The sequence below is a fragment of the Syngnathoides biaculeatus genome, chromosome 17 (assembly GCF_019802595.1).
Source record: "Syngnathoides biaculeatus isolate LvHL_M chromosome 17, ASM1980259v1, whole genome shotgun sequence".
Taxonomy (NCBI): Eukaryota; Metazoa; Chordata; class Actinopteri; order Syngnathiformes; family Syngnathidae; genus Syngnathoides; species Syngnathoides biaculeatus.
The window spans coordinates 3586362-3610465 of NC_084656.1; the positions used below are offsets into that span (position 1 = coordinate 3586362).

The 24104-nt window shown below is 43.8% G+C and overlaps 1 protein-coding gene across 1 annotated transcript; it reads right to left on the minus strand.

The window, feature by feature from the left end:
* Positions 1 to 86: 86 nt before the first annotated feature.
* On the minus strand, positions 87 to 23855 carry skp2 (S-phase kinase-associated protein 2, E3 ubiquitin protein ligase). The gene is made up of 10 exons (XM_061800817.1): positions 23675 to 23855; positions 22872 to 23120; positions 20962 to 21073; positions 17869 to 18012; positions 12964 to 13098; positions 6242 to 6340; positions 6030 to 6157; positions 5819 to 5870; positions 838 to 945; positions 87 to 768 (listed from the first exon to the last, which is right to left on the minus strand). Exons 2-10 carry the CDS (start codon positions 23113 to 23115, stop codon positions 552 to 554), a joined length of 1239 nt encoding a protein of 412 aa, XP_061656801.1. The 5' UTR covers positions 23116 to 23120; positions 23675 to 23855; the 3' UTR covers positions 87 to 551.
* Positions 23856 to 24104: the final 249 nt, after the last annotated feature.

Here is a 24104-nt window from a genome sequence, read left to right on the forward strand (position 1 = left end):
TTTCCCCAACTTATATTTTTGCAAAAGCACCTTTTTACTTAGTGTACATAAAGACGTAAAGGAGCTGTTTATACTGATAAAAAGGAAAACAAGTTGACAGCTTTTGGCACTGGATGCTTTACTCTTTTTAACAGATGAAGACAAGTTCACATGTACATTCAATTTGAATTTTTAAAAAAAACAGGAAATGTACATAGAAAAGGTACAATGAGATCTAAATATACGGACACTAGGGACATAAAGCGACAACCTAGATTAGTAACATACAGAACATTTCCTCTGCAATGATTTATTGTATGAAAATTAAGTGTTCACACTCAACACATTTGACGCAAATATGCAGTAGTTGAAGTTCCGTGTAGGGAAAAAAAACCATCTTAACACTGATAAATAAAAAGATTAAAAATGTGTCAAAAATATTGAGACATTTTGTAAATCAATTACCACCACATTTTATCATATATTAACATCTGAACAGATTTAACATGCCATTGAAAAGTTTCTAATGCCACAAAAGCAAGATTATTTTCTGAAACGACATTGAAACCGCCCTATAGCTTGAACCTCAGTCGATTTTTTTTGTTCCACATACTATGGCCACCACTTGTGCCGCTGATGCTGGCAGGTGTGGGTCGGGCGATGGCAGAGAAAGGCAAGGAGTTAATGCAAATGCCATGGCTTTCATTCCTCAATGAGGACAAGTGGCTGTCATTTACGAGGCCAAACACATCTAGGTACTGCAGCGTAGGGAATGTCTTCCTAAGGTCACTGCAAATGGAACGCAAGTTAGTTGGAACGCTCAAAACGAGAGCCAGGAAAATGACGGGTGGAACTTACGTGAGGGCCGCGATGTGAATGTGGTAGCAGCGGCTCAAGGACAGATGAAGCAGATGTTTGAGCTCGGAGAGTACAGGGAAGCAGTCAGCCAACAGCTGAGTGCTGTCACTGGAAGAGGAATGAAGAAAGTGGGAATGTGATACACACACAGGAAGACCTTGACAACATTTCCAGTAAGTGTACTGTGCTGCTATAACTTAAAAATCAACATGATGTTATGTCAGTTTTACTTTTCCACAAAAGTGGTGACTCTGGGCTTAGCCTACTACCCTCCTTAAATTGTATGGCCTAAACAGAAACTTCCATCCATCTTCTTAGCCACTTATCCTCACAAGGGTCACAGGAGTGCTGGAGCCTAACCCGGTTGTCAAAAGGCAGGAGGCAGGGTACACCCTGAACTGGTTGCCAGCCAATCACAGGGGACATGGAGACAGACAACAGACCCACTCACAATTACACTAAGGAGCAATTTATAGTCTCCAATGAATGCATGATTTTGGCGTGAAGGAGGAAGAAAACCCACGCAGGCACAGGAAGAACATGCAAACACCACACAGGTGATGCTGGGATTGAACCCGTCCTCAGAACTCTTAAGGCCAACACTTTACGGCTGCACCACCGTGCTGCCTAAACAGAAACTTAAAAAAAAAAAAAAAAAAGCTCATACTTATTGTGTCGTAAATTGTAAAGTATGTTTGTAAAGTTTCAAGCATGACTTCAAAGTAATAAATTCTGATTATATGGGCCATTTTCTGAGAATGAGATCAGTAATTGTAAATTCTGTACTTGTAAAAAATAATTTAATAGCACTGTTTTTATATGGGTAAATGTGTCCCATGCGTGAAACTTGTATTTTCAAAAAGTTGGTTAAATATTTTAGCCATTCATATTTAAATCAATCATTGTCAGAACAAATGAGGTTGACCCACTGAAATAAACTTCTTGCCTTACAAAGAAGGAAAAAAGTGCATTCTGGTAAAGACAAACAGCTTCATAGAAATTGATTTTTAAATTCTGTGGATACAAGTGTATAATTGATCCTAACTACTACTCAAAAGGTACAGACATTTTCAGAGATGTGTATATGCTGTATCTCGAAATAACGGCATCTATTTTGCTGTGCAATATTGCGTGCATGCAGCATGGCTGCTGCATCCTGACACTTCCGATCACTGGTATGTTGCAACAATACAATGATGCTTTCTTCACTGGCATTAACAGTAAAGACAGCTTGAGTGACAAAGAAGGAAAATTTATAAAACCAGCCAAATCTGAGGGGATTACTGTTTGGGGTCTACAACAAGCAACTGGTCCAAGAGCTGAGGTGGACCACTTCCCCGGAGTCATTGTAACTGAGAATTCTAATCTGACTGACCAGGCAATGCCCTGAGGCAGAACCCACCAGAGCCACCTTTTCTTTTTCAATGGACTCTTATGGTATCATAATGAATATTGTACAGCATCTTGCCATTATAATGAACTTCGCACAGCACCAGACTATGTAATAAATGTTTCCCACCCAAAATCCATTGCAACCTGGTGATCCTGGATGGGGGGGATTTAGAGTTTGCCCTTGCCTGATTGGGGGGGATTCAATTCAATCATTGCCAACTGTGGGCCGGTGAAGACTTTTGTGACTCATTTGTGATTAAGGGTTCTACAAATAAACATGACTTCACAAGTCGACAGAGGTCTTGGGGAGTGAAAAGTGTAGAAAATGAAATCGATGATCATTTTTTTTCTCAGCGCATTAATAATAATAATAATAATGAAAAAAAAAAAATCAAATCAGGCTTCTTGTTGCATCACCCAGCATGAGTTATGCTTGTCCTGTCAAAACAGGAATGTTTTACCAGAGAATGTAGACACAAAAGCTGTGACAGAATTGGTAATTTCATGGCCAGATTATTCACTTCCATTTAGTAACAAAAGGTAAAAAGTAGGAATTGGAAATCTCTTCAGACAAACGCTTGGAGGGGCTTGGCTTTGGGAATGAAGTAAGGCTACAGTCGTCATGCTCCAGCCCTGGCTGTGCGGGTGCCCGCGCGGTCGCGCTAATTGGGAGGCACACACCTGCACCTCATTCGGGCTGATTGGCCCCGGTGTATATAGGACCTTGGGGACGACTGGTCCGGCGCCAGATTGTTGAGGTTCATGCCCCGTTCGAGCACCCCCATATCACTGATCGTATTCCTCCGAGGACCTCCGCCTGTTCTCCGACCAACCCCGTAAGCCTGACTCCCTTGATACTCCTCCCTGCCTGCCCGCGGACCTGCTCTCTAAGCCCGACGTACCAACTACCGCTGGTGCACCTGCCTGCCTGCCCGATCCCCGACCATTGAATAATAAACGTTTTTCCTGAATTACATCTGCGTTTCCCATGTACTTCTGCATTTGGGTCCTACCTCCGTTCCGATGGGTCATGACAGAACGATCTGGCCAAAACAGGACCCAGCAGGAAAGACCCGGCGTCGCCGGGACCGACGCAAGGTAGACCGACTGCCGGAGGACCAAGCCTGTCCGATCCGGGTAGGCTCCATGACGTCCTCCGCTTCCATGTCATACGCTCCACTGGCGAGCTACGAATACGTCCCGACCACGACCAGTCCAGCACCGCATATTCTTTTGGACTATGAGGAGGACCTCGATTTATATGACCAGCTGCCTGACTACGACTCAGATTACTTCGACTATGAGTCTCTTTGCCCGATCTTCAATCCCGGTCAGTTTGCTTCACCTCCCCGCGTTTCCAGCACCCGGTGGTTACAAGTACACCAATCTGTTTGAGGGAATCCGCTTGGCCATCTATCCGGGTCCTCCGCGCGGTGGCCAGAGGAGACGCCCAGGCCGGGCACTCTCTTGTGCCTCCCGCTGCGTGGTAAATAATACACCGTCTTCGTCCTCCCACTCCTCGCCGGCAACGGTGAAACCAGCAGACCCGCAGCTGGTGGCGAAGCTTCCAGCCCAGGGGGAGGAGGGGCTGCCAAATCAAGAGGTGTTCTGCTGCAAAATGCAGGCGGAGATAGAGCGGCAGAATGCCAAATTGGCGGCTCTCACCGTCCAGGTCCGGCAAGGAGTAGAGAACCAGCCGAGCTACGCTCACGTCGCAACTGCGACGGACTTGTCACTGACTTTTGCTCACGTGGCAGTGGCAAAGGATCCGCTACCAAGGCAAGCGCACGTTGCAGTGGGAACGGATCCGCCACCTCGACATGCCCACGTTTCAGTTTCGACTGACTCGTTAATGACTTATGCCTAAGACGAGGTTTCAACGGACTCGTTTCTGACTCATGCTCACGCGGCAGTTGGAATTGACCCGCTCCCGAGACACGCCCACGTGGCAGTTTCAACTGACTCCCTGCCTACTCTCGGTCACGTCGTTGTGGGAACAGATCTGTCACCACGCCACGTCCACGTTGCTGTATCAACGAATGCACTGCAAGCTGACAGTGCACGTGACAGTGGAAACAGATCCGCCGCCTTGCCATGCTCACGTTGCGGTTTTGACAGACGCGCTGGTGACCGATTCTCAAGTCACGGCATCCATCGACTCCTCCCCCAGCCGAGCCCACGTTGCGTCTGGCAGCAGATTCATCACTGCGTCACACTCACGTCGCGATGGCGACAGGCTTCCGGGGGGCCGTCGAAGAAGAAGGATGGGATTTACTATCGAAGATGGTCTTGCCAGAGCGTCCGCAACGTGTGTTTTCCTATTGAACAGGATTCAGAAACGTAGTGCAGAGGGCTTGGGTTCTGAGGATGGAGGCAATTCCGATAAAGATGAGGCGAGCTATTTTCCTCCTGTTAAGAGGGGGAGGACCTTATCATCCCCGTTGCTCCAGGCTGTCCCCAATGATGCTGTAGTGCCAAGGCAAACACCACGGGAGCAACAACGCAGCGCTGTGCCACCTGTGGGGGTTCCGCAGCCGCCTCACGCTCCCGTCCAGGAGGAAGTGGTGGTGACGCCGCCGCTGCCTGTTCACGTTCCCGTCCAGGGGGAGGTGGTGTTGGCGCCACCGCTTTCTCCCGTTCCCATCCAGGAGAAGGTGGTGAGGACGCTGCCGCCGCCTTCTCACGTTCCCGTCCAGGAGGAGGTGGTGAGGACGCCGCCGCCGCCACCTTCTCACGTTCCCGTCCAAGAGGAGGTGGTGATGGCGCCGTCGCCTCACGTTGCCATCCTGGAGGGGGTGGTGATGCCACCGCCGCCTCACGTTGCTGTCCAAGAGGAGGAGGAGGTGGTGATGGTGCCGCAGTTGCCTCACGTTGCTGTCCGGGAGGTGGCGACGGTTCCCCAGCTGCCTCACGTTCCGGTCCAGGAGTACCGGCGGCCTGAGGCCGCTCCACGCTCCTGTCTCGACAGTGACAGGTATACGGCCTCCTTGCACCCCAGTCTCGGTGGCTGGCACCTTCCTCTCCTGCTTCAATGGCGACCAGTCCACAGTCGGTTGAGAACCATGCCACGACGACCACCGAGCTTTGGCCGCTTCCGGACCGCGACTGATCCCTGGCAGCCTCACGATGAACCCTCGGCAGCGACCACTCTCCGGCCGCCTCATGATCTATTGTCACTGGTCCAGGGCTGCCTCACGACCGAGCATCGGTGGCGACCAATCTCCGGTCGCCTCGCTACCACAGCTTGGGAGGGCTTCGTCTGGAGTGGTTGCCTGCCTTGTTGTGGTTCCTGCTTCGCCGTTGGGTTCCTTACCGAGGTCGTCCACCCGAATCGCCCCGTGGGGATCCTGGTGCTTGGTGTATGGGTCGTCCTCCTGACCTGTTCACTCGGACGCCCCGCGTTCGATGGCCTGGATGGCCACCTGACTGCGGTTGGGTGGGGGCTTGTCCCCCAGACTCGCCTTTTCAGTGTTCACTTTACTACATTAACAAGAACTAGTAGTGCATGGCTGATTGATGTTCAAGGTCAGGGAATACAAGTGGAGGTTACAAATATTTGATGTGAAGACTGTGGTGAAGGCAAACGTACCTCAAATCTAACGTGAGAATGCCAGGACATCTCTTCACCAAGACCTTCACGTCTAGAAAGAGAGAAAACATCTCAGTAAAAGGGAAGCATGCCTGGATTCACCAAGGAGAACACATACATGTATTACATACACACTATCATAAAATAACAAGATAAGAAAAAAAAGACCTGATAAAGTAAAAGTTAAAATCAAAAAATTTCCCTCACTTACCATCTAATATGAGGCCGTCTCTATATCCGCTGAGGTTGAGGTGTGTAACAGTGGAACTCACATTACTGACTATGCTTTTCACATGATGACCGTTGAAGTGGCACCATGATATATTCAACTGTTCTATTCTGTAGGGTGGAGACAACAAAAGGAAGTGAAAATGAAGATGGTGTTGGGCTTGGGGTGGGGACCAAAAAAGCCAGATGAAGTACCTGCAGCAGGATTGTAGCATGTGAGCTAGAGAATCAGCAGAGAAGTTGAAGCAACCACTCAAATTGAGCTGCCGTAGCTGCAGATTCTGGGCCAGACCACTGCAAGAGGAATTCAAGGATCAAAGTCTCACCATTCTTAAAACATCCAGGCACAGTTTACAGTTCTATTTAATGACCTACCTTCTAAATGTAATATTCAAGCATATACTTGACAATGACTAGGCTGAATTTGCAGGTGCCAAACTTCCATGTAATGTCTATACAGTCAACCTATGTTTGGAACATCTACTGTTACATACATAGAAAGTAATGTACAGTAGTGTTCAAAATAACAACAGTCCAATGTGACTATCCAGATTAATCCACTTTTTCAATATATTTTTTATTGCTACGTCAAACAAGTTCCCGGTAGGATCAGTCGAATCTCAGAAAACCAACAAGACCCAGCATTCATCATATACACACTGTTAAGGCTGTGTAATTGGGCAATTTGTTGAAAGAGGTGTGTTCGAAAAATTAACAGTGCGGCATTCAATCAGTGAGGTCATCAATTTGGTGAAAACAGGTGTGAATCAGGTGGCACCTACATAAGGATGAAGCCAACACCTGTTGAACATGGATTTCTTCTTGAAAGTCTGATGAAAATGGGTTGTTCAACATATTGTTCAGAATTACAGCGTACTTTGATTAAAAGTTGAACTGGAAGGGGGCAAACCTTGTAAAGAGGTTCAAAAAAAATTATAGGCTGTTCAACTAAAATAATCGTACAATGGAGAGCAAAACCACATTCACGTGGCAAAAAGTGGAAGACAACCATCAAAATGAATCAGAGGAGTACCAGAATGGCAAAGGCTCAGCCAATGATCAGATCCAGGATGATCAAAGACAATTTGGAGTTACCTGAGTACGATGACAGTGAGGAGACGTCAGTGTGAAGCTAATCTATTCACAAGAATCCCCTACAAAGTCTCTTTTGAAAAAAAATAAAAGAAAACTCATGTGCAGAAGAGGCTACAATTTGCCAAAGAACACATCAACTGGCCTAAAGAGAAATGGAGCAACATTTTGTGGACTAATGAGATTAAAATTGTTCTTTTTTGAGGACAGGGGCCGCAGACAGTTTGTGAGATGACGCGCAAACTCTGAATTCAAGCCACAGTACACAGTGAAGACAGTCAAGCATGGTGGTGCAAGCATCGTGATATGGGCATGTTTCTCCTAATACAGTGTTGGGCCTATTTATCGCAAACCAGGGATCATGGATCAGTTTGCATATGTCAAAATACTTGAAGTAGTTGCCTTACGCTGAAGAGGACATGCCCTTTAAATGGGCGTTCCAACAAGACACTGACCCCAAACACACTAGTAAACTTGCAAAGTTTTGGTTCCAAAAGTTAAGGTCATGGAGTTGCCAGCCCAATCCCCGGACCTTAATCCAATTGAGAACTTGCGGGATGACATAAAAAATGCTGTTTCTGAAACAAAACCAAGTAATGTCAATGAATTGTGGAATGTCGTTAAGGAATCTTGGAGTGGAATAACAGCTGAAAGGTGCCACAAGTTGGTTGACTCCATGCCACACAGATGTGAAGCAGTTATAAATACTTTGGTCATTAAACTTAATATTAGCTTAGTGATTCAAAGGTTTAGCAAATCATAGAAATGAAAAAAGTTCGTACAAAATAGTTTGGAGTTTGTAAAGTCAATGGCACACTGTTATTTTTTTAAACAGTCCCCTTCAACAATTAGCCCAATTGCACAGCATTAAGGGTGTGTAAATCATGAATGCTGGGTCTTGTTGGCTTTCTGAGAAGCTACTGCACCTACTGGTAACTTGATTAACATGTAGCAAAACGAAAAAAAAAAAAAAAAAAATTTTCGCAGTTAATTGGGACCAAAACCACCAGCAAAAAGTGAAAAACTGTGAAGTAGGGGTGCATATATGTTTATGTGGGTACCAGTACATTTAAAACATGCAAACAGTATTTGTACTTTGCATATTTGAGACCAAAATAGCTATTTATATAAATCTTTAATTATTAAACATTATATATATATATATATATATATATAGTATTATAAATTTATAATATAAATCAAAATTATAAAACTATTATATTACTGTTTAGTTAGCATTCATCACTCGGAGACTTCTGGTAGAGGCTCTGGCAATGTAACTTTTTTTTTACCTCTGAGATAGGGAGTTGTTTTGTGGGGCTGGGGGGGGGGGGAGTAACAGAATGTTTGCAATATGTAAACAGTACAGTATTTGCATAGTTGAGAAAAAATATAAAAATACAAGTGTCTAGTTAAACATCAAATTATACAACATGCTGCACAGTAACATTGTTACTGAAGTACGTAATTAACATTCCTCTCGGAGAATCTTCTGCTGGGGGCGCTGACGGTGTACAGTATATAGCTGAGTTTGTTTTTTTTTTTTTTAATCTTTGAGCTGGTTTTTTTGTGTGTATGTGTGGCACATGGTGTTTGGACATTAATAACATGTACAGTTATAAACTATTATTTTTGGCCCATTCAACTTCAAATTCAACTCTTGTGTGACTGGACGTATAACATTTGCTTCGTTTAAGTGTGTTCGTTCTTATATGGCAATTCGTCAGTGGAGGGCGGTGTGTTGCAGCTGCCTGAGTTTTTAGCTTTGAAGTGGGCCATTTATGAACGCTTCAGTGACTACTTGTACCATACCCAGTCGTTTGTGGTTCATACGTATAATAACACCTTAACGTATATACATACAACTGCAAAGCTCAATCCTGCTGGACACAGGTGGGGAGGCTGGCCGACTACCAATTCACGATACGCTATCACCCAGGGAAGAACAACAACGATGCTGATGGACTGTCACGGATGCCACTTGGTATAAAGGACTACATGAACAGCTATACAAGAGAGGTCAAGGGAGAGACTTTCAATGAGTTCATGGAGAATGTGAAGGGTGAAAAATGGAAACCTGTGCAAGGGTGTTGGAGTGATCAAGACCTGTGCTTTGAACCTGGTAAGACAGAAACAGCAGTATCAGTCACCCTCTCACTCCGTCACAGATCCGTGAGGCTCAGGAAGAGGATGAAGCAGTGGCACGGGTACAAGAACCAAAGACAGAGACCAAGTAGGGCAGAAATAAAAGCAGAGAAGCCAGCAGTAGCAATGCTGCTAAAACAGTGGTTCAAAATCAGCTTGGACAAAGACGGCATCCTGCGATGTAGGACCTTTCAACGAGGACAGCTAGTCATCCCCAAATCCTACCAACCATTGATCTTCAAAGAACTGCACAAAAATATGGGTCACTTGGGTGTTGAAAGGACTCTCGACTTGATTCGAGAAAGGTTTTACTGGCCACAAATGCATCGGGACATAAAACACTTTGTAACCAAAGTCTGTGCGCTGCGAGTGCGTGAAGAAGAAAAAAACATGTAGTCAGACCCGTGCACCTCTCACCCCAATCTTGACGACTTATCCATTTGAGCTAGTCTTGATTGATTTTCTCCATCTGGACAAGTGCAAGCATGGCTACGAGTACATATTAGTGGTTATGGATCACTTCACGAGGTTTGCACAGGCCTACGACACAAAGAACAAATCAGCAAAGACTGTGGCTGACAAACTCTTCAATGATTTTGCTCTGAAGTTTGGTTTCCCCAGCAAGTTGCACCATGACATGGAGGGAGGGGGGTTCAAGAACAGACCGATGGAAAGGCTTAAAGAACTCCCTGGCATCATCCAAGGCTCGCACACCACGCCGTATCACCCTCAGGGGAATGGACAGGTGGAGCAATTCAATCGGACTCTCCTCTCCATGTTGCGCACCCTGGAGGAAGAGGAAAAGAAGGATTGGGAGGAGTCACTGTCCAAGGTGGTCTATTCATAAAACTGCACAAAGAACGAGAGTACGGGCTACACCCCTTATTACCTCATCTTTGGACATTCGGTTCGGCAGCCAATTGACCTTCTCTTTAGCATTGAACAAGGCAACGCTCTTGGAAGTTACGAAGACTAGGTGACTCAGTGGAAAGAGAAAATGCAGGATGCCTACCAGATTGCTGCCAAAAATGCAAATAAAGGAGCAGCCCGTGGAAAAGCCAACTACGACAAGAAAGTGCTTGGCCAAGATCTCCAACCAGGTGATCGTGTCCTTCTCCAAAATCTCACCTGGAGAGGAGGGACATGAAAGATCCAGTCCTACTGGGAGGACCAAGTCTTCAGAGTGAAGGACAGAAAAGGCAAAGACAGTCCAGTCTACCAAATGAGTTCAGAAAATGGAGTTGGGAGAGAAAAGGTGGTCCACAGAAACCTACTACTGCCATGCGACCATCTGCCCCTTGCGTTGCCTCCAACACAGCCTCTACTGCAGCCGAGGAATGTGCTGAGGTCCACAGGGAAGAATAGGGCATCGCACCACGACCAGCAGCAGCAGACAGTGTCAGACAGCAGCTCAGAGGATGAAGACAGTGGCTGCATCTATCAGTGGCATCTCCTGTCCGGTGGGAAAAAGCAACAGAGACAGGTGGTGAATCCTGAGGCTGAACCTTTCCGGTGTCCGTTAGGTTCCCCATCTCCAAACGAGGATGTGTCAATACATTGCGAAGAGGATTTGCCACTACAAGGTGAAGATGATGTGCCACGACAGAGCAAAGGGGTCACTGATGTTTTAGGTGAGCAACATGAACCAGTCCCAGCAACATCTGGGGCACCTGAATGCGGTGAATCAGGAGAGCGATCACCTCAGTTGGTACGAGCACAACCCCACAGACACAGGCAGCCACCTCTAGTGTTGAGCTACAAGACTGTAGGAAAGCCATCACTGATCTCAAGAGCATGCCAAGTAATGGAGACTCAGTATAATGAGCAGACATGTTTATGGTGATCTTGGTGTGTTAATGATTAGAATGTCGGGAGACATTAAAACCTGTGCGGGAGAGTGTGGCACATGGTGTTTGGACAATAATAACATGTACAGTAATAAACGTTTTTATTTTTGGCCCACCCAATACACAACACACACATTTTTTTTTAAATACTTTAGCCCTCAAATTCAACTCTTGTGTGATTGGACATGTATAACATTTCCTTCGTTTAAGTGCGTTCGTTCTTATATTAACAGCACTTAGCCAGCGGAGGGCGCTGTGTTGCGGCCGCAGGCAGACGCTGCCCAGCTCATTTGCAGAAGAAGCTGCAGTACAGTGAAACTTATTACGTGTGAGAACTGTTAGCGAATGCTATTCATGTAATATGAACTAAACGTGTAATCTGTGCTGTTTACAGAAAGAAAATGACTTTAATATGCTGCACAAAGAATTGGGTGACTCCATTCTTTAAGTGTAACATATGTGGGTACCAAAATGCTTAATATGTGAACAGCACAGTACATATTGAGACTGCATATTTGAGACAAACAATTTCAACAGTACAAATATCTAGTTATATCTTTATTTATAAAACATTTTGCTCCACAGTAACATTTTTATTGCAGTGTGTACGTAATTAACATTCCTCACTCGTAGAATCTACTGGGGATGCTGACGGTGTAACTGAGGTTTTTATTTATGTGAAAAACATGGTGATGGGGAGTTGTCCGTTTTTTCTTCTGCTTCAAAATTCCCCTGTACAAGGACATAACCCCGTCAACACAATTGCTAAGCTCGACAGCGTGTACCATATTGTCGTCAATGGCTTGTGCAAATTCTTTCTCCACGTAACGACGAGCAGCATTGTTGTCGGCGGAAGAAGCCTCGCCAAAGAGAGGCACGCTACTGAGGCCGTAACGCTTTTGAAATCATTCAAATCAACCTTTGCTTGCCGAAAAGCCTCGTCCTCGAGGGGGTGAATCCCTCCTTGCAGCACTAGTGCTGGCTTGGGGTTCGTTAGCACATTCAGCCCCTTCATCATAGTCACCAGGCAGGATTTGATCGTGAAGGTCATGAGCCTTTGTCCTGATCATGTTCGTGTCCAAACTCACTACCATTTTTCTGCAATCCGCTATTCGCAAAGCTAACGCGGCTTCCATTCAAACAATCCTCTTATTTCGCAGAGTCCCCACACGGTTCGCTTCCTTGTTGAGTTATTGACACGGTTTTGCGGATGTTTCCCTCGACGTTTACGTAGCGGACTTAACTTCTGTCATCTTTCAGCAAATCCAGCAGTTTTATTTTTTCGACGATCGTCTTCATCTTCCTTTTCCATTTGGGTGCTTCAGAGGAAGCTTTAACATCAGGACAGTGCTTTGATGGCATTGTGAACAAGAGAGGTTATCGACCACACTGTCAACAGCGTAGAAAATGGGGGAAAGGAAGGACAAAGGAAAGGGTAGAACAGAACTTGCTGGGTGAGGCTTCGGTGAGACCTCAATGATGCGCAGCCAATCACCTCACGAGATAAATCCACACATGCGCTCATTGATTGAAGTTGCGCCGGGGACTAATCACGCACTTTGTATCAAAGCGTCTTCCTGCAATATGCCAATATGGCTGGATTATTATAGTTTTTTTTTTTTTTAAATGATTTTGGGGGAGTTGAAAAAAAATGCAAACCACTGAAGCCGCAAAAAGTTAAACACGAAATTGCGAGGGAACCCTGTTTTCTGAAAATGTGGATTAATCTGGTTAGTCACATTGGACTGCTATTATTTTGAACACTACTGTATGCATTACAGTCATCTCAAACTAAACTGTATGTTCTGAAGAGATTCTAGGGAGAGAACTCACTTGACAATGTTGTCAGAGAGCTGCAGGCCCTCCAGACTGGCACACTCTAGCAGATTACATTGACAGAAGATGCGCTCAAGAGTGGGCGTAGTGACGATGGAGCTGGACAGGTCAATTTCAGCGATCTTCAGTGTGCTACAGAACAAAATGCAACAATGTTATTAAAAACACACTCCGAGCATGATCCCCTGAAGATCGATGGTGCTGCGCACTCTCTCGAGCTCCTCAGAGTACACATCGCTGAGGACCTCTCCTTGACCAGCAACACCTCATCACTGGCCAAGAAAGCTCACCAGCATCTCCACTTCCTGTGCAAGCGGAAAACAGCCAGAGCCCCAACCCCCATTATGTGCTCATTCTACAGAGAGACCCCAGAGAGCATCCTGACCAATTGTATCTCTGTGTGACTATTTGTGCCATTTAAAAAAAAAACAAAAAAAACAAAACTTCATTCGTTGGACAGTAGTTATTATACAATTGGGATTTGCTCATCATGGGAATAGTAAATGAGGATTTAGTGTCTGAGCTGAAATGTACAGAACAATCCTCATGTTGGAATTTAATGTAATTTTTTAAATTTTCCTCATTTCATGGCACAACACTGAAGAAATAAAACTTTGCTAGAATTTAAATTAGCTTGTATAACTTATTTAATTTATTGAACTACTAAAGGGAAAGAACTAATTTTGCCTGCAACAAAGGACATTTCCAGCAAATGTTTCGGAGAAGCTGCAGTAAAAAAGGTTGAAAACATCCCACTTTCGGCGACCACAATAAAGAAGAATAAATGAAATAGCAGGGGACATCGAGGCACAGTTACAGTGAAGAAAATAAGTATTTGAACACCCTGCTATATTGCAAGTTCTCCCACTTAGAAATCATGGAGGGGTCTGAAGTTTTCATCGTAGATGCATGTCCACTGTGAGAGAGATAATCTAAAAAGAAAAATCTAGAAATCACAATGTATGATTTTTTTTAACGATTTATTTGTGTTATACAGCTGCAAATAAGTATTTGAACACCTGTCTATCAGCTAGAATTCTGACCCTCAAAGACTTGTTAGTCCGCCTTTAAAAGTCCACCTCCACTCCATGTATTATCCTGAATCAGATGCACCTGTGTGAGGTCGTTAGCTGCATACGGACACCTGTGCACCCCATACAACATGACGGTCAATCGCAATCGGAGTGGAGCCCCATGCAAGATATCACCTCTTGGGGTCTAAATGAAACTTAGAAAGGTGAGGAATCATGCCAGGACTACACGACAGGACTTGGTCAATGACCTGAAAAGAGCTGGGACCAACGTTTCCAAGGTGACTGTTGGTAATACAATAAGACGTCATGGTTTAAAATCATGCATCGCACAGAAGGTTCCCCTGCTTAAAGTAGCACATGTCAAGGCCTGTCTTAAGTTTGCCAATGACCATTTGGGTGACACAGAGGAGTCATGGGACAAAGGTTTGGTGTCAGATGAGACCAAAATAGAACTTTTTGGTCATCATTCCACTAACCGTGTTTGGAGGAAGAACACCATCCCTACTGTTAAGCATGGGGGTGGTAGCATCATGCTTTGGGGGTGTATTTCAGCACATGGGACAGGACGACTGCACTGTATAAAGGAGAGGATGACCGCGGCCATGTATTGTGAGATTTTTGGGAACAACCTCTTTCCCTCAGTCAGAGCATTGAAGATGGGTCGTGGCTGCGTCTTTCAACATGACAATGACCCGAAGCACACAGCCAGGAAAACCAAGAAGTGGCTCCATAAGAAGAATATCAAGGTTGTGGGGTGGCCTAGCCAGTCTTCAGACTTAAACCCAATAGAAAATCTTTCTAGGGAGCTAAAACACTGCGTTTCGTAGCGACAGCCCAGAAACCTGTCTGATCTAGAGAAGACCTGTGTGGAGGAGTGGGCCAAACTCCCTCCTGCAGTGTGTCCAAACCTGGTGAACAACTACAGGAAACGTTTGACCTCTGTAATTGCAAACAAAGGCTACTCTACCAAATATTAACATTGGTTTTCTCAGGTGTTCAAATACTGATTTGCAGCTGTATCACACAAATAAATCCTTTAAAAAAGTCATACATTGTGATTTCTGGATTTTTCTTTTTAGACTATCTCTCTCTGAGTGGACATGCATCTACGATGAAAATTTCAGACCCCTCCATGATTTTTAAGTGGGAGAACTTGCAATATAGCAGGGTGTTCAAACACTTATTTTCTTCACTGTATATCAGGGTGACATCTATTTCTTTCTACTCTCTTCAGTCCACTCTGTGTCCCACCTCTTCTTGGCTTCCCTGTTTCCTTGTATGATTTCCTCTATTTTGAGGTTCCACCAAGTGTCCTCCTCTTTCCTGACAGAATATACACAAAGACTTTGTGTATCTTCTAAATCAGGGGTGTTCAATGCGTCTGGTCAATCGCAAGGTAGTTTCGGTCAATCGCGACGGTGTGCCGAGAAAAAAAAAAGCAGACATCAGTCGTGTTTTTTTTAAACTTCGGCTCAGTGTGCATTTGCAAACAACGACAGTACAGGAAAATACGCTGTCAGTGAGTTCCCCCTATTTTAAGCTCTCGATTAATAAATCTTAAACATGAGTATGGATACTGCAGTAAAGAAGACAAAAATGTATCACTTTCATACGGAATGGGAGGCAGACAATTTTTTTAATGATGTCATTTTCGAAGTGTGTTTGCCTCATCTACCAGTGTAGTGAAATGTGTCCCGGCATTTTCAAACTGTTTATGGAAAATACGACATCGACATTCCGCCGAAAAGCAAGCTGAGAATGAGAAAAGTGAACGAACTAAAATGCCTGCAGCTGTAAAGGAGTACATGTACACGGTGCTGTGAAGCCGTGGCTGATGTGTGGAAGGACATCTCAGATTTTGAGTGTTTCTCACTGCAGTTGGACGAATCCACTGACGTGAGTGACACAGCCCAGGTGTGCCTTTTCATTCGTATGGCATTTAGTTATCATCAACGTGAACTCAGATAGATACAAAAAATGTTTAAAGTTAATTTTGCTGTGTAATACTGGCTCATGTGGTTATGCAAGGCACACAAACATACATTTACACAAAGAATCCTCAATATACTTGCATTTTTGTAGTGGGTAAATCTTTGTGACTTGCTCATTCTATTCCATCATTGGTCATTGTAAAAAAAAAAAAAAAAACAAAAACAAACGTCAGCCTGACGTCTTTTTTTTAACTTTTCTAACAACAACGAGCTGCTGCAGCACATCCACATCATTGGGTCACACACTCTTCTTTCTAGTTTACCTCACACTGCCCCCCCTCCACTCTTAAAGGGGTACACTCATAATTACAAATGTTACAGTCCTTACACAGCCTATCAATGTTGTTTATAATGACAGTGTGCTTATGCGCCGGAACGCACTTCCAGTAATTTACCACACACTGCGGCATGAGTATTGCTGTACTGACAATGTTTGGTTTTCCCTATGCATATGCAAAGTCTTTCTCACATTTAAAAAAAACATTAAGACCAACCTACGTTCACGTAAAACAGAAGTCTCAAAGGCTCCATGAAGTTTAATTTAAGGATGTATGAAACAGACGACTAAGCCATCACTAAAGAAGTCGCATTAATGGTAAGAAGTACTTTTGTCATCATTGGTTAGCAACAGCATAATGTTATTTAAAGGAATTTAGAGACCTGTTGTACCGATTTGACTTTCAACAATCATATCAAATCACAAAAAACTGCCTTCTACCATCTGAAAAACATAATCTAGAGCAAAGTCTTGTATGCGTCAAGCAGACCAGGAAAAGCTCATCCATGCTTTTATCTCAGGTACACTTGACTACTGTAATGGTCTTTTGACTGGACTCCCCAAAAAGAGTATTAAACAGCTGCAGCTCATTCAGAATGCTGCAGCTCACGTTCTGACCAAAACAAAGTGGCCAGACCGTATAACTCCAATCCTAAAGTCCTTGCACTGGCTTCCAGTCAGCTTTAGAATACATTGTAAAGTCCTGCTACTGGTTTATAAATAACTAAATGATTTAGGACCTGAATACATGAAAGAAATGCTTGCAGAATACAAACCCAGTAGAGCTCTGAGATCGACTGACTCAGGTCAAATAGTGGAGCGCAGAGTCCAAAGCAAACATGGTGAAGCAGCATTTAGCTATTATGCTGCACACACATGGAATAAATTGCCAACAGAGGTGAGGTCAGCCCCAAGTGTGAATGTTTTTAAACCCAGGTTGAAAACTTGGGGTTTTTCATGCTTTTTAGAAAATACCCACTTTTTCATCATATTACTTGCACTGTATGCAGTTTTAATTGTCTTTTTTTAATGTTGTGTTTGTCATTTTTATTTTTTATCCCATTTTAAATGTTTTATCTCTGTTTTCAAATGCCTTTAATCATGTAAAGTACATTGAGTTACCGCGTGTATGAAATGCGCTGTACAAATAAATTTGCTTTACTTTGGTTTACTTTTCAAGTGTTGGTCTGACATAAAAGCCACGAATACACTTGTATTTAGTTTTAAAAATATTTTATGGCTATTTTGGAACTACATTTTAAAATATTTGCCGTTTATGGCCCCCTGAGCCTAAAAGGTTACCAACCCCAGACCTAGAGCCACGGGATCCCTACCGATGGTCTAAACTTTGGATGAACGCTCAAATTTGTTTGGCAAAGTTTTAAGTCGGATGCCCTTCCTGACGCAACCCTAATGCAATTATCCAGGCTTCAGACCAGCCTACAGTGTCCAAGAGCTTGTACCCCCCCCCCCCCCCATAGGACTGCATTTTGTCATAACGCCTCTAAGATTTAAAAAAATAAATAATCTTGACATTTTCCATGATATCAGGTTAATAACTATACTGAACTGGATGAGACACATTAATGCCTGAACTCACCACGTCGCCGTTATCTGCAGGTCGTTAATGAAACCGCGAGGGCAGCGTAACCTGCGGACCCCCGTCTTCAGCACCTGGTGCAGCGCTGGACCCATATTGGTCACGCCCTCCAGGTCAACACTGTTCCACAGGGATTCATCAAATCTAAAAGACACATGCGGTGTAGTAGGAAAGCATTGTTTATATATTTGAGGTATCACAAAAGCAAAAAAAAAAGTTCGACTGTTTACTTTTTCCTTATGAAACGAGAGGGTTAAAGCTTTTTTTTGGTAGGTTCAATGTTTCTATATTTCCATAACTCTATTTTCTGTAGGCCTTCAGAAATCAGTCAAAATGCTCAATTTGAGAAAAATGTCTGGCATTCAATGAATTAAGCATTTTTTGCACCTTTACATATTCCGGATTTCAGCGGGACTAAAATACTCACACACCCTGTGATATCACAGGGCTGGGCCATATAGTTTCCAGCGTGAGTTCCCTTCCCTACTCTACGTACAAAGTGACGTCATTTGGTTTGGCTGCTCAGTTGTGAGTTGGTTGTGCTTAGCGTCCACAAGGTCCATTTACCGTTCCAGCTTGAAGTTAATAAGTTAGCGATGAGAACACCCCAAAAATGCATCTTTGCTGGTTGCTTCCATTTACTAGTGGTGGGCAAGTGAATCCTCATGAAGCACTGAGGCTTTCCTAAAGGGGAAATCCAGTGCTTGCATTAACAGTGTATCCAATAGGTCACGTTATATGTACCCTATTTTGACAATGTGATGTTAAATCCTCTCTCATTTAATAGTGTGAGAAGATTTTTAAATCGACAATTATGAATTTTCAGGAGCGCTGCCATTTTTGCGAGTCACATGATCTACGTGGCCGTATGTGACGTGTGCCGTGCCGTTCCAAACGCTGGATTACATGGGACACCATTATGCCCAGCGTTGATTTCTCGGATTTATACTCATCTGATGAAGAAATAGTAGTATCAGGAAGACGAAGGAATACTTTCAGACAGATTTGAACCTGTGGTGATAATTAATGTTGAATATTCGGATGGTTCTTCAGGCAGAATGACGCTAAGTCTGACTACTCGCAGGCCTACGCGGGACATAAATGCATAAACAAAGCCCCCAGGGATCTCCGGGCCGGCAGCCGCGGATGGTTCCTCGGATGCGGAGTCTGACAAGCTAGCTACGGCGTCAGCCACGAGTCGAGGTTCCAGGCAGCAGAGGTCGTTAGCCCCGGACGCCAAAGCTAGGCTAAAGGCCTCCGCCGCCACTGAAGGCGGGCGTTGAGCTCTGGCGGCGGGCCACGAGCCAAGCTTCTCCGTCCGGGGAGGCCTTGAGCCGGCTTCAGTGCCGGCAGAGGCCTTTAACCTTGCTTCAGCATCCGGGGCTAATGAAGCGGGCAGCAGCGGGCCACGAGACGAGCTTCCAGGCGGTGGAGGCCGTTAGCCTTGGACGTCGAAGCTAGGCTAAAGGCCTCCCCCACCACTGAAGCTCTGCTCAAGGCCTCCCCCGCCTGAAAGCTCAGCGTACGGCCCGCCACCAGAGCTCGATCCTCGTAGATCATGTGACTCGCAAAAATGCCAGCGCCCCTGAAAATTCATGATTGTTGATAAAAATCTTCTCAAAACACTATTAAATGAGAGAGGATGTAACATCATATTGTCAAAATAGGGTACATGTTACATGACTTATTGGATACACTGTTCAAGCAAAGCACTGGATTTCTCCTCTAAGAATTGTGCTGAGAAAGATTAAAAGCTTGAAGTCTTCAGCGATGGTGACCTCTAGTGGACAACTGAAGTCATAGCAACCACTCAAGAACACAAAAGTTATGCAGTTTAAAATGAGAACAAAATTCAGAAGTCTATATGATCATTCAGTGCTTTGTTCATTCATACCAAATATTGATTACATCGTCATTACGATAAAATATTCAAATGCCCTGAGACTGAAACACATTCCAGGTTAACGCAAAGAATAATGCAAATTATATTAAATGTGGATAAAGGTTTATTTAAAGCTTTGACCTTTATTTAAAAAACGGACTAAAAGTTCCAAAGAGAATGATAGATCCTTCCTACTTTGCAAATGATTACTGTTTGATTGTTCAGAAACTGTTTTTTTTCCCGTGTGCGCGTGTGTGTCTTTTTTGTTGTTTTTGAAAGAAAACCTTTAAATGGTTTGTCATTTGTAGACTTATACGGTTGACTTCCCATAATACATTCCATCTCCAAACTCTCCTCAGTAATGCATTTTATACAGATAGTATGCTGCCAAACCTGTCAATTCTATCAAACCGGCTGAGCTGTCTTCGGCTCAGAATGCGTCAAAACACCAGGAGCCAATGAAAAGCTTCAGAACATTTTGAAGGGGTGAAGCGTGAAGTGAAACAGCGATAACATTCAGAGCTTCAAACGTCACCAGCCATGTGACATTGGTCTTTCGATACAAGCTCCGACACGGCATTTCGAATCAAATCGGTTCAGGACGACTGAGATAAACCCATCACTAATCAGATCTTATTTACATTGAGATTTTATTATTCATTAATATTAGCAGGCAAACATTACTCTGTGGTGTGTTGACTTTACATACAATGTTTTTGCTTAGGTCCCACTTTAAGAATGGTTTGTTTACAAAAAAGAAATGATTGTTTTGGTACAATTTATTTTTTTATCTGCAATAAGTTTCATTTCAGTGATTAAGTACATTATTTTTTGTTTTGCTGGATTTAAACGGTGTTAATGTTCTAAGTGTACATGATACAGTAATTTATAATTAAATCTACATTTTAGGAATGCAAACTTTTATTTTTTGACACAGGCATCCACAATGCTACTGTAGCTGTATTTCAATGAGTTAGTAATGATGGTGGTACATGAAGAGCTAAATATTTTTGAGTGGTAGTTTGTATATTTGAATTTGAGAAAACCGATCTACTGCATATACTGTATAAATGGACCCTACAAGTTAAAACAAAAATTTTGCCCTCATAATTTTATGGATGGAAATAACATTCTTCATCACAACATTGATCTTGTCGCCTGAAATGTAAAATAATAAAAGAGGAACTCTAAAGAACGAAGACAAGACTCACGCCAAACGATGCCAGCGTCTGCAAATGACCGATGTCCTGAGGAGGTCCCGCAGGGGGAGATAGAAGAGGATCCTGAGGATCAACTCATCTGGAAGGTGGTCCCATGAAATGCCTGTGGGAGGACGTATTCAACGATCTTAAAACTAATTGGTGATGGATATAATCACGACAGGGGCGTTTGGAATCTTCAAGGTTTAGGGGTGCTGATCTCCTGGCCTGGCAACCTACAGTATATTTCACAGTTTTGTACATCCTAAATCCATCCATTTTGTGAGTCGCTTATCCTCACGAGGGTCGTAGGAGTGCTGGAGCCACTCCCAGCTGTCATCAGGCAGGTACACCCTGTACTGGTTTCTACTGTATATGAAATGCAATGCATGCCATATCTTCTTCTTTTCCTTTCGGCTTGTCCCGTTAGGGGTCGCCACAGCATGTCATCTTTTTCCATCTAACCCTATCTCGTGCAACTTCTTCTCTAACACCCATTGTCCTCATGTCCTCCCTCACAACATCCATCAACCTTTTCTTTAGTCTCCCTCTCGCTCTTTTGCCTGGCAGCTCCATCCTCAGCACCCTTCTCCCAATATACTCACTCTCTCACCTCTGGACATGTCAAAACCATCTCAGTCTGCTCTCTCTAACCTTGTCTCCAAAACATCCAACTTTGGCTGTCCCTCAAATGAGCTCGTTTCTAATCCTATCCAACCTGCTCACTCCAAGCGAGAACCTCAGCATCTTCATTTCTGCTACCTCCAGTGCTGCTTCCCATTGTTTCTTCAGTGCCACCGTCTCTAATCCGTACATCATGGCTGGGCTCACCACTGTTTTATAAACTTTGCCCTTCATCCTAGAGACTCTCAGAGAATCTTCTTGTCGCATAGGACACCAGACACCTTCCGCCAACTGTCCCACCTCGCTTGGACCCGTTTCTTCACTTCCTGACCACACTCTCCATTGCTCTGTATTGTTGACCCCAAGTATTTGAAGTCGTCCACCCTCGCTATCTCTTCTCCCTGGAGCTTCACTCCTCCTCCTCCGCCCCTCACATTCATGCACATAAATTGTTTTACTTCGGCTAATCTTTATTCCTTTCCAGTGCGTGCCTCAATCTTTCTCATTGTTCCTCTGCCTGCTCCCTGCTTTCATCGCAGATCACAATATCATCTGCGCACAGCATAGTCCAAGGGGATTCCAGTCTAACCTCATCTGTCAGCCTATTCATTACCACCACAAACAGGAAGGGACTCAGCGCGGATCCCTGATGCAGTCCCACCTCCACCTTTGTGAATACTAACATATCAAATCCTTTCTTTCTGTCTCAGTATGAGTTATAATGCAGTTGTGCAGCTTGTCAATAAAACCTTGGCTTTAATACGAACACATCCATATGAAATAACACCTAGCTGTTCTCATTGTAATTCAGAGGACACTGGTGATGACAACCTGACACATATCCTTGTCAGAAAAGAGCGCAAATTTCTCCCGAAAAACATAATGTTAGCTGTGATTCATTGTGCAATGGTAATAATATTAGCACATTAGGTTGAGTTTAAAATACGAGCTACATCATGAATATTGGTTTGAGGTTGGTATTAAAACCATCCGACTTGAAGGCAACATATTACAGTAGGTTTTAAGGGAAGGTCTTGTTTTTCCTTTACAATTGGGGGGTGTTCATATGTGGGTATATTGTCAATGTTTGTCAACAGCAGGCCTGTGAAGCCCAATGAGACTCTTTTTGTTATCATGGTCAAAAAATAAATGAACATATTGTAGTTTTGTTGCTTAACTATTATTCTGTTTGAACCTAATAGATTATTCACTTTTTGAGCTTGGACATAAAATCTCTGAATTTTAGGGGTGTTTGAGCAACTCACCAAAATAAATAAATACCTGTGGTCTGTTCTTACCTGATAGACATTCTTTCCTCTTCCTTGATCGTCTGGCAACGACATAAGGGTTGCACTCATTCTCTTTGCCCTTGTATAGAGAGTGTTGCAGTTTGTGTTCATGTGACCACTGCTGAATGAACTCTGTTGGAGTGAATTCAGTTTCCAGGGCCTCGGTCAGGTCATCTTGCCACTTCCGCTTGCTGCTCCCCTTGGCCAGGGACAACATGGAGCCCTCGACGAGAGGCAAATCGTGCAGGGGCATGCTGACTGGGAAAATAAAGCAACACATTTTGTGGTGTATTTTATTTTTTTTTTTTTAATGCGGATCCAGGTTTCGTTTATTTTCCGTTTCGGTTTTCAGTAGCTCGCACAAGTTGGTTTGGTTTCCCTGCAAGACCTCTGCCCGCCATATTGAGACAGACAACAAACCGCGCAAATTCAGGGGGAAAAGAAGTTCTTTCTGATTGTAAAACACGAGTGCATGCAATTTTCAGAAAATGTTGCAGTAATAATGACTTTATGGAATTTGTTCCTCGCAAGTTAAGGTTTCGTAGACTTGGGAGAAATGAGAAGTTGCGCGGAATCCTCACAGACAATGAAGCGCATTATCTGTTTTGTAATCTTTCCATTTTAGAGGGACATCTCACCGAACACACTCATAAAATTGCAACCTTGCAATCTATAAATCTATTTAAGAATAGAGACGAAGCCATTCGGTAACCAGAACAGCACCGGGATAGCAATGTAACATTACACCGCGGACGGAACCCCCAAAACCAACTTCCCAAACTTTAATTTAAAATCAGAAACAAATGTCATACCTGTCTTCTCTGGCAATATTAAACAATGCACGTGCTGTAGATGACTGCTATATACTAGTTCTGCACAGGAGCTCTCAAAGTGGGACTCATTTAAAACTCCCCGCCTGCAGCAGGGCGCCTTGCAACAATACGTCACTTACCCCGCGCACATTTTACATCCGCACATGCGCTTTCTCGAGCATTTGCCCAGAAGGGTCAGTAAATCGCACCAGACATGACTGTCATAAATAAAATGCAGTGTCTCACAAAGATCAGATTGAGTTGTTGCAAGAAAGGAGAGTATTGTACATGTTTTCATACATGCAGGTCTGAGCAGATTAAAATTTATATTTTAAATGCATAGTCATGACGTATCCACATAAGGAGAAATATTACAATAACCCAAAAACAACTGCACAAAATTAGTCTGGTGAAGTGTTTTTTTATTTAC

Bases quoted from the DNA above. Each gene is read 5' to 3' on its own strand.
- skp2 (XM_061800817.1), bottom strand. From the start codon at position 23,115: ATGCCCCTGCACGATTTGCCTCTCGTCGAGGGCTCCATGTTGTCCCTG. The intron at 21,074-22,871 runs GTAAGAACAGAC...GTCCTCCCACAG, and splicing joins GAGGAAAGAATGTCTATCAG to GCATTTCATGGGACCACCTT. The intron at 769-837 runs GTAAGTTCCACC...TTCCATTTGCAG, and splicing joins ATTCACATCGCGGCCCTCAC to TGACCTTAGGAAGACATTCC.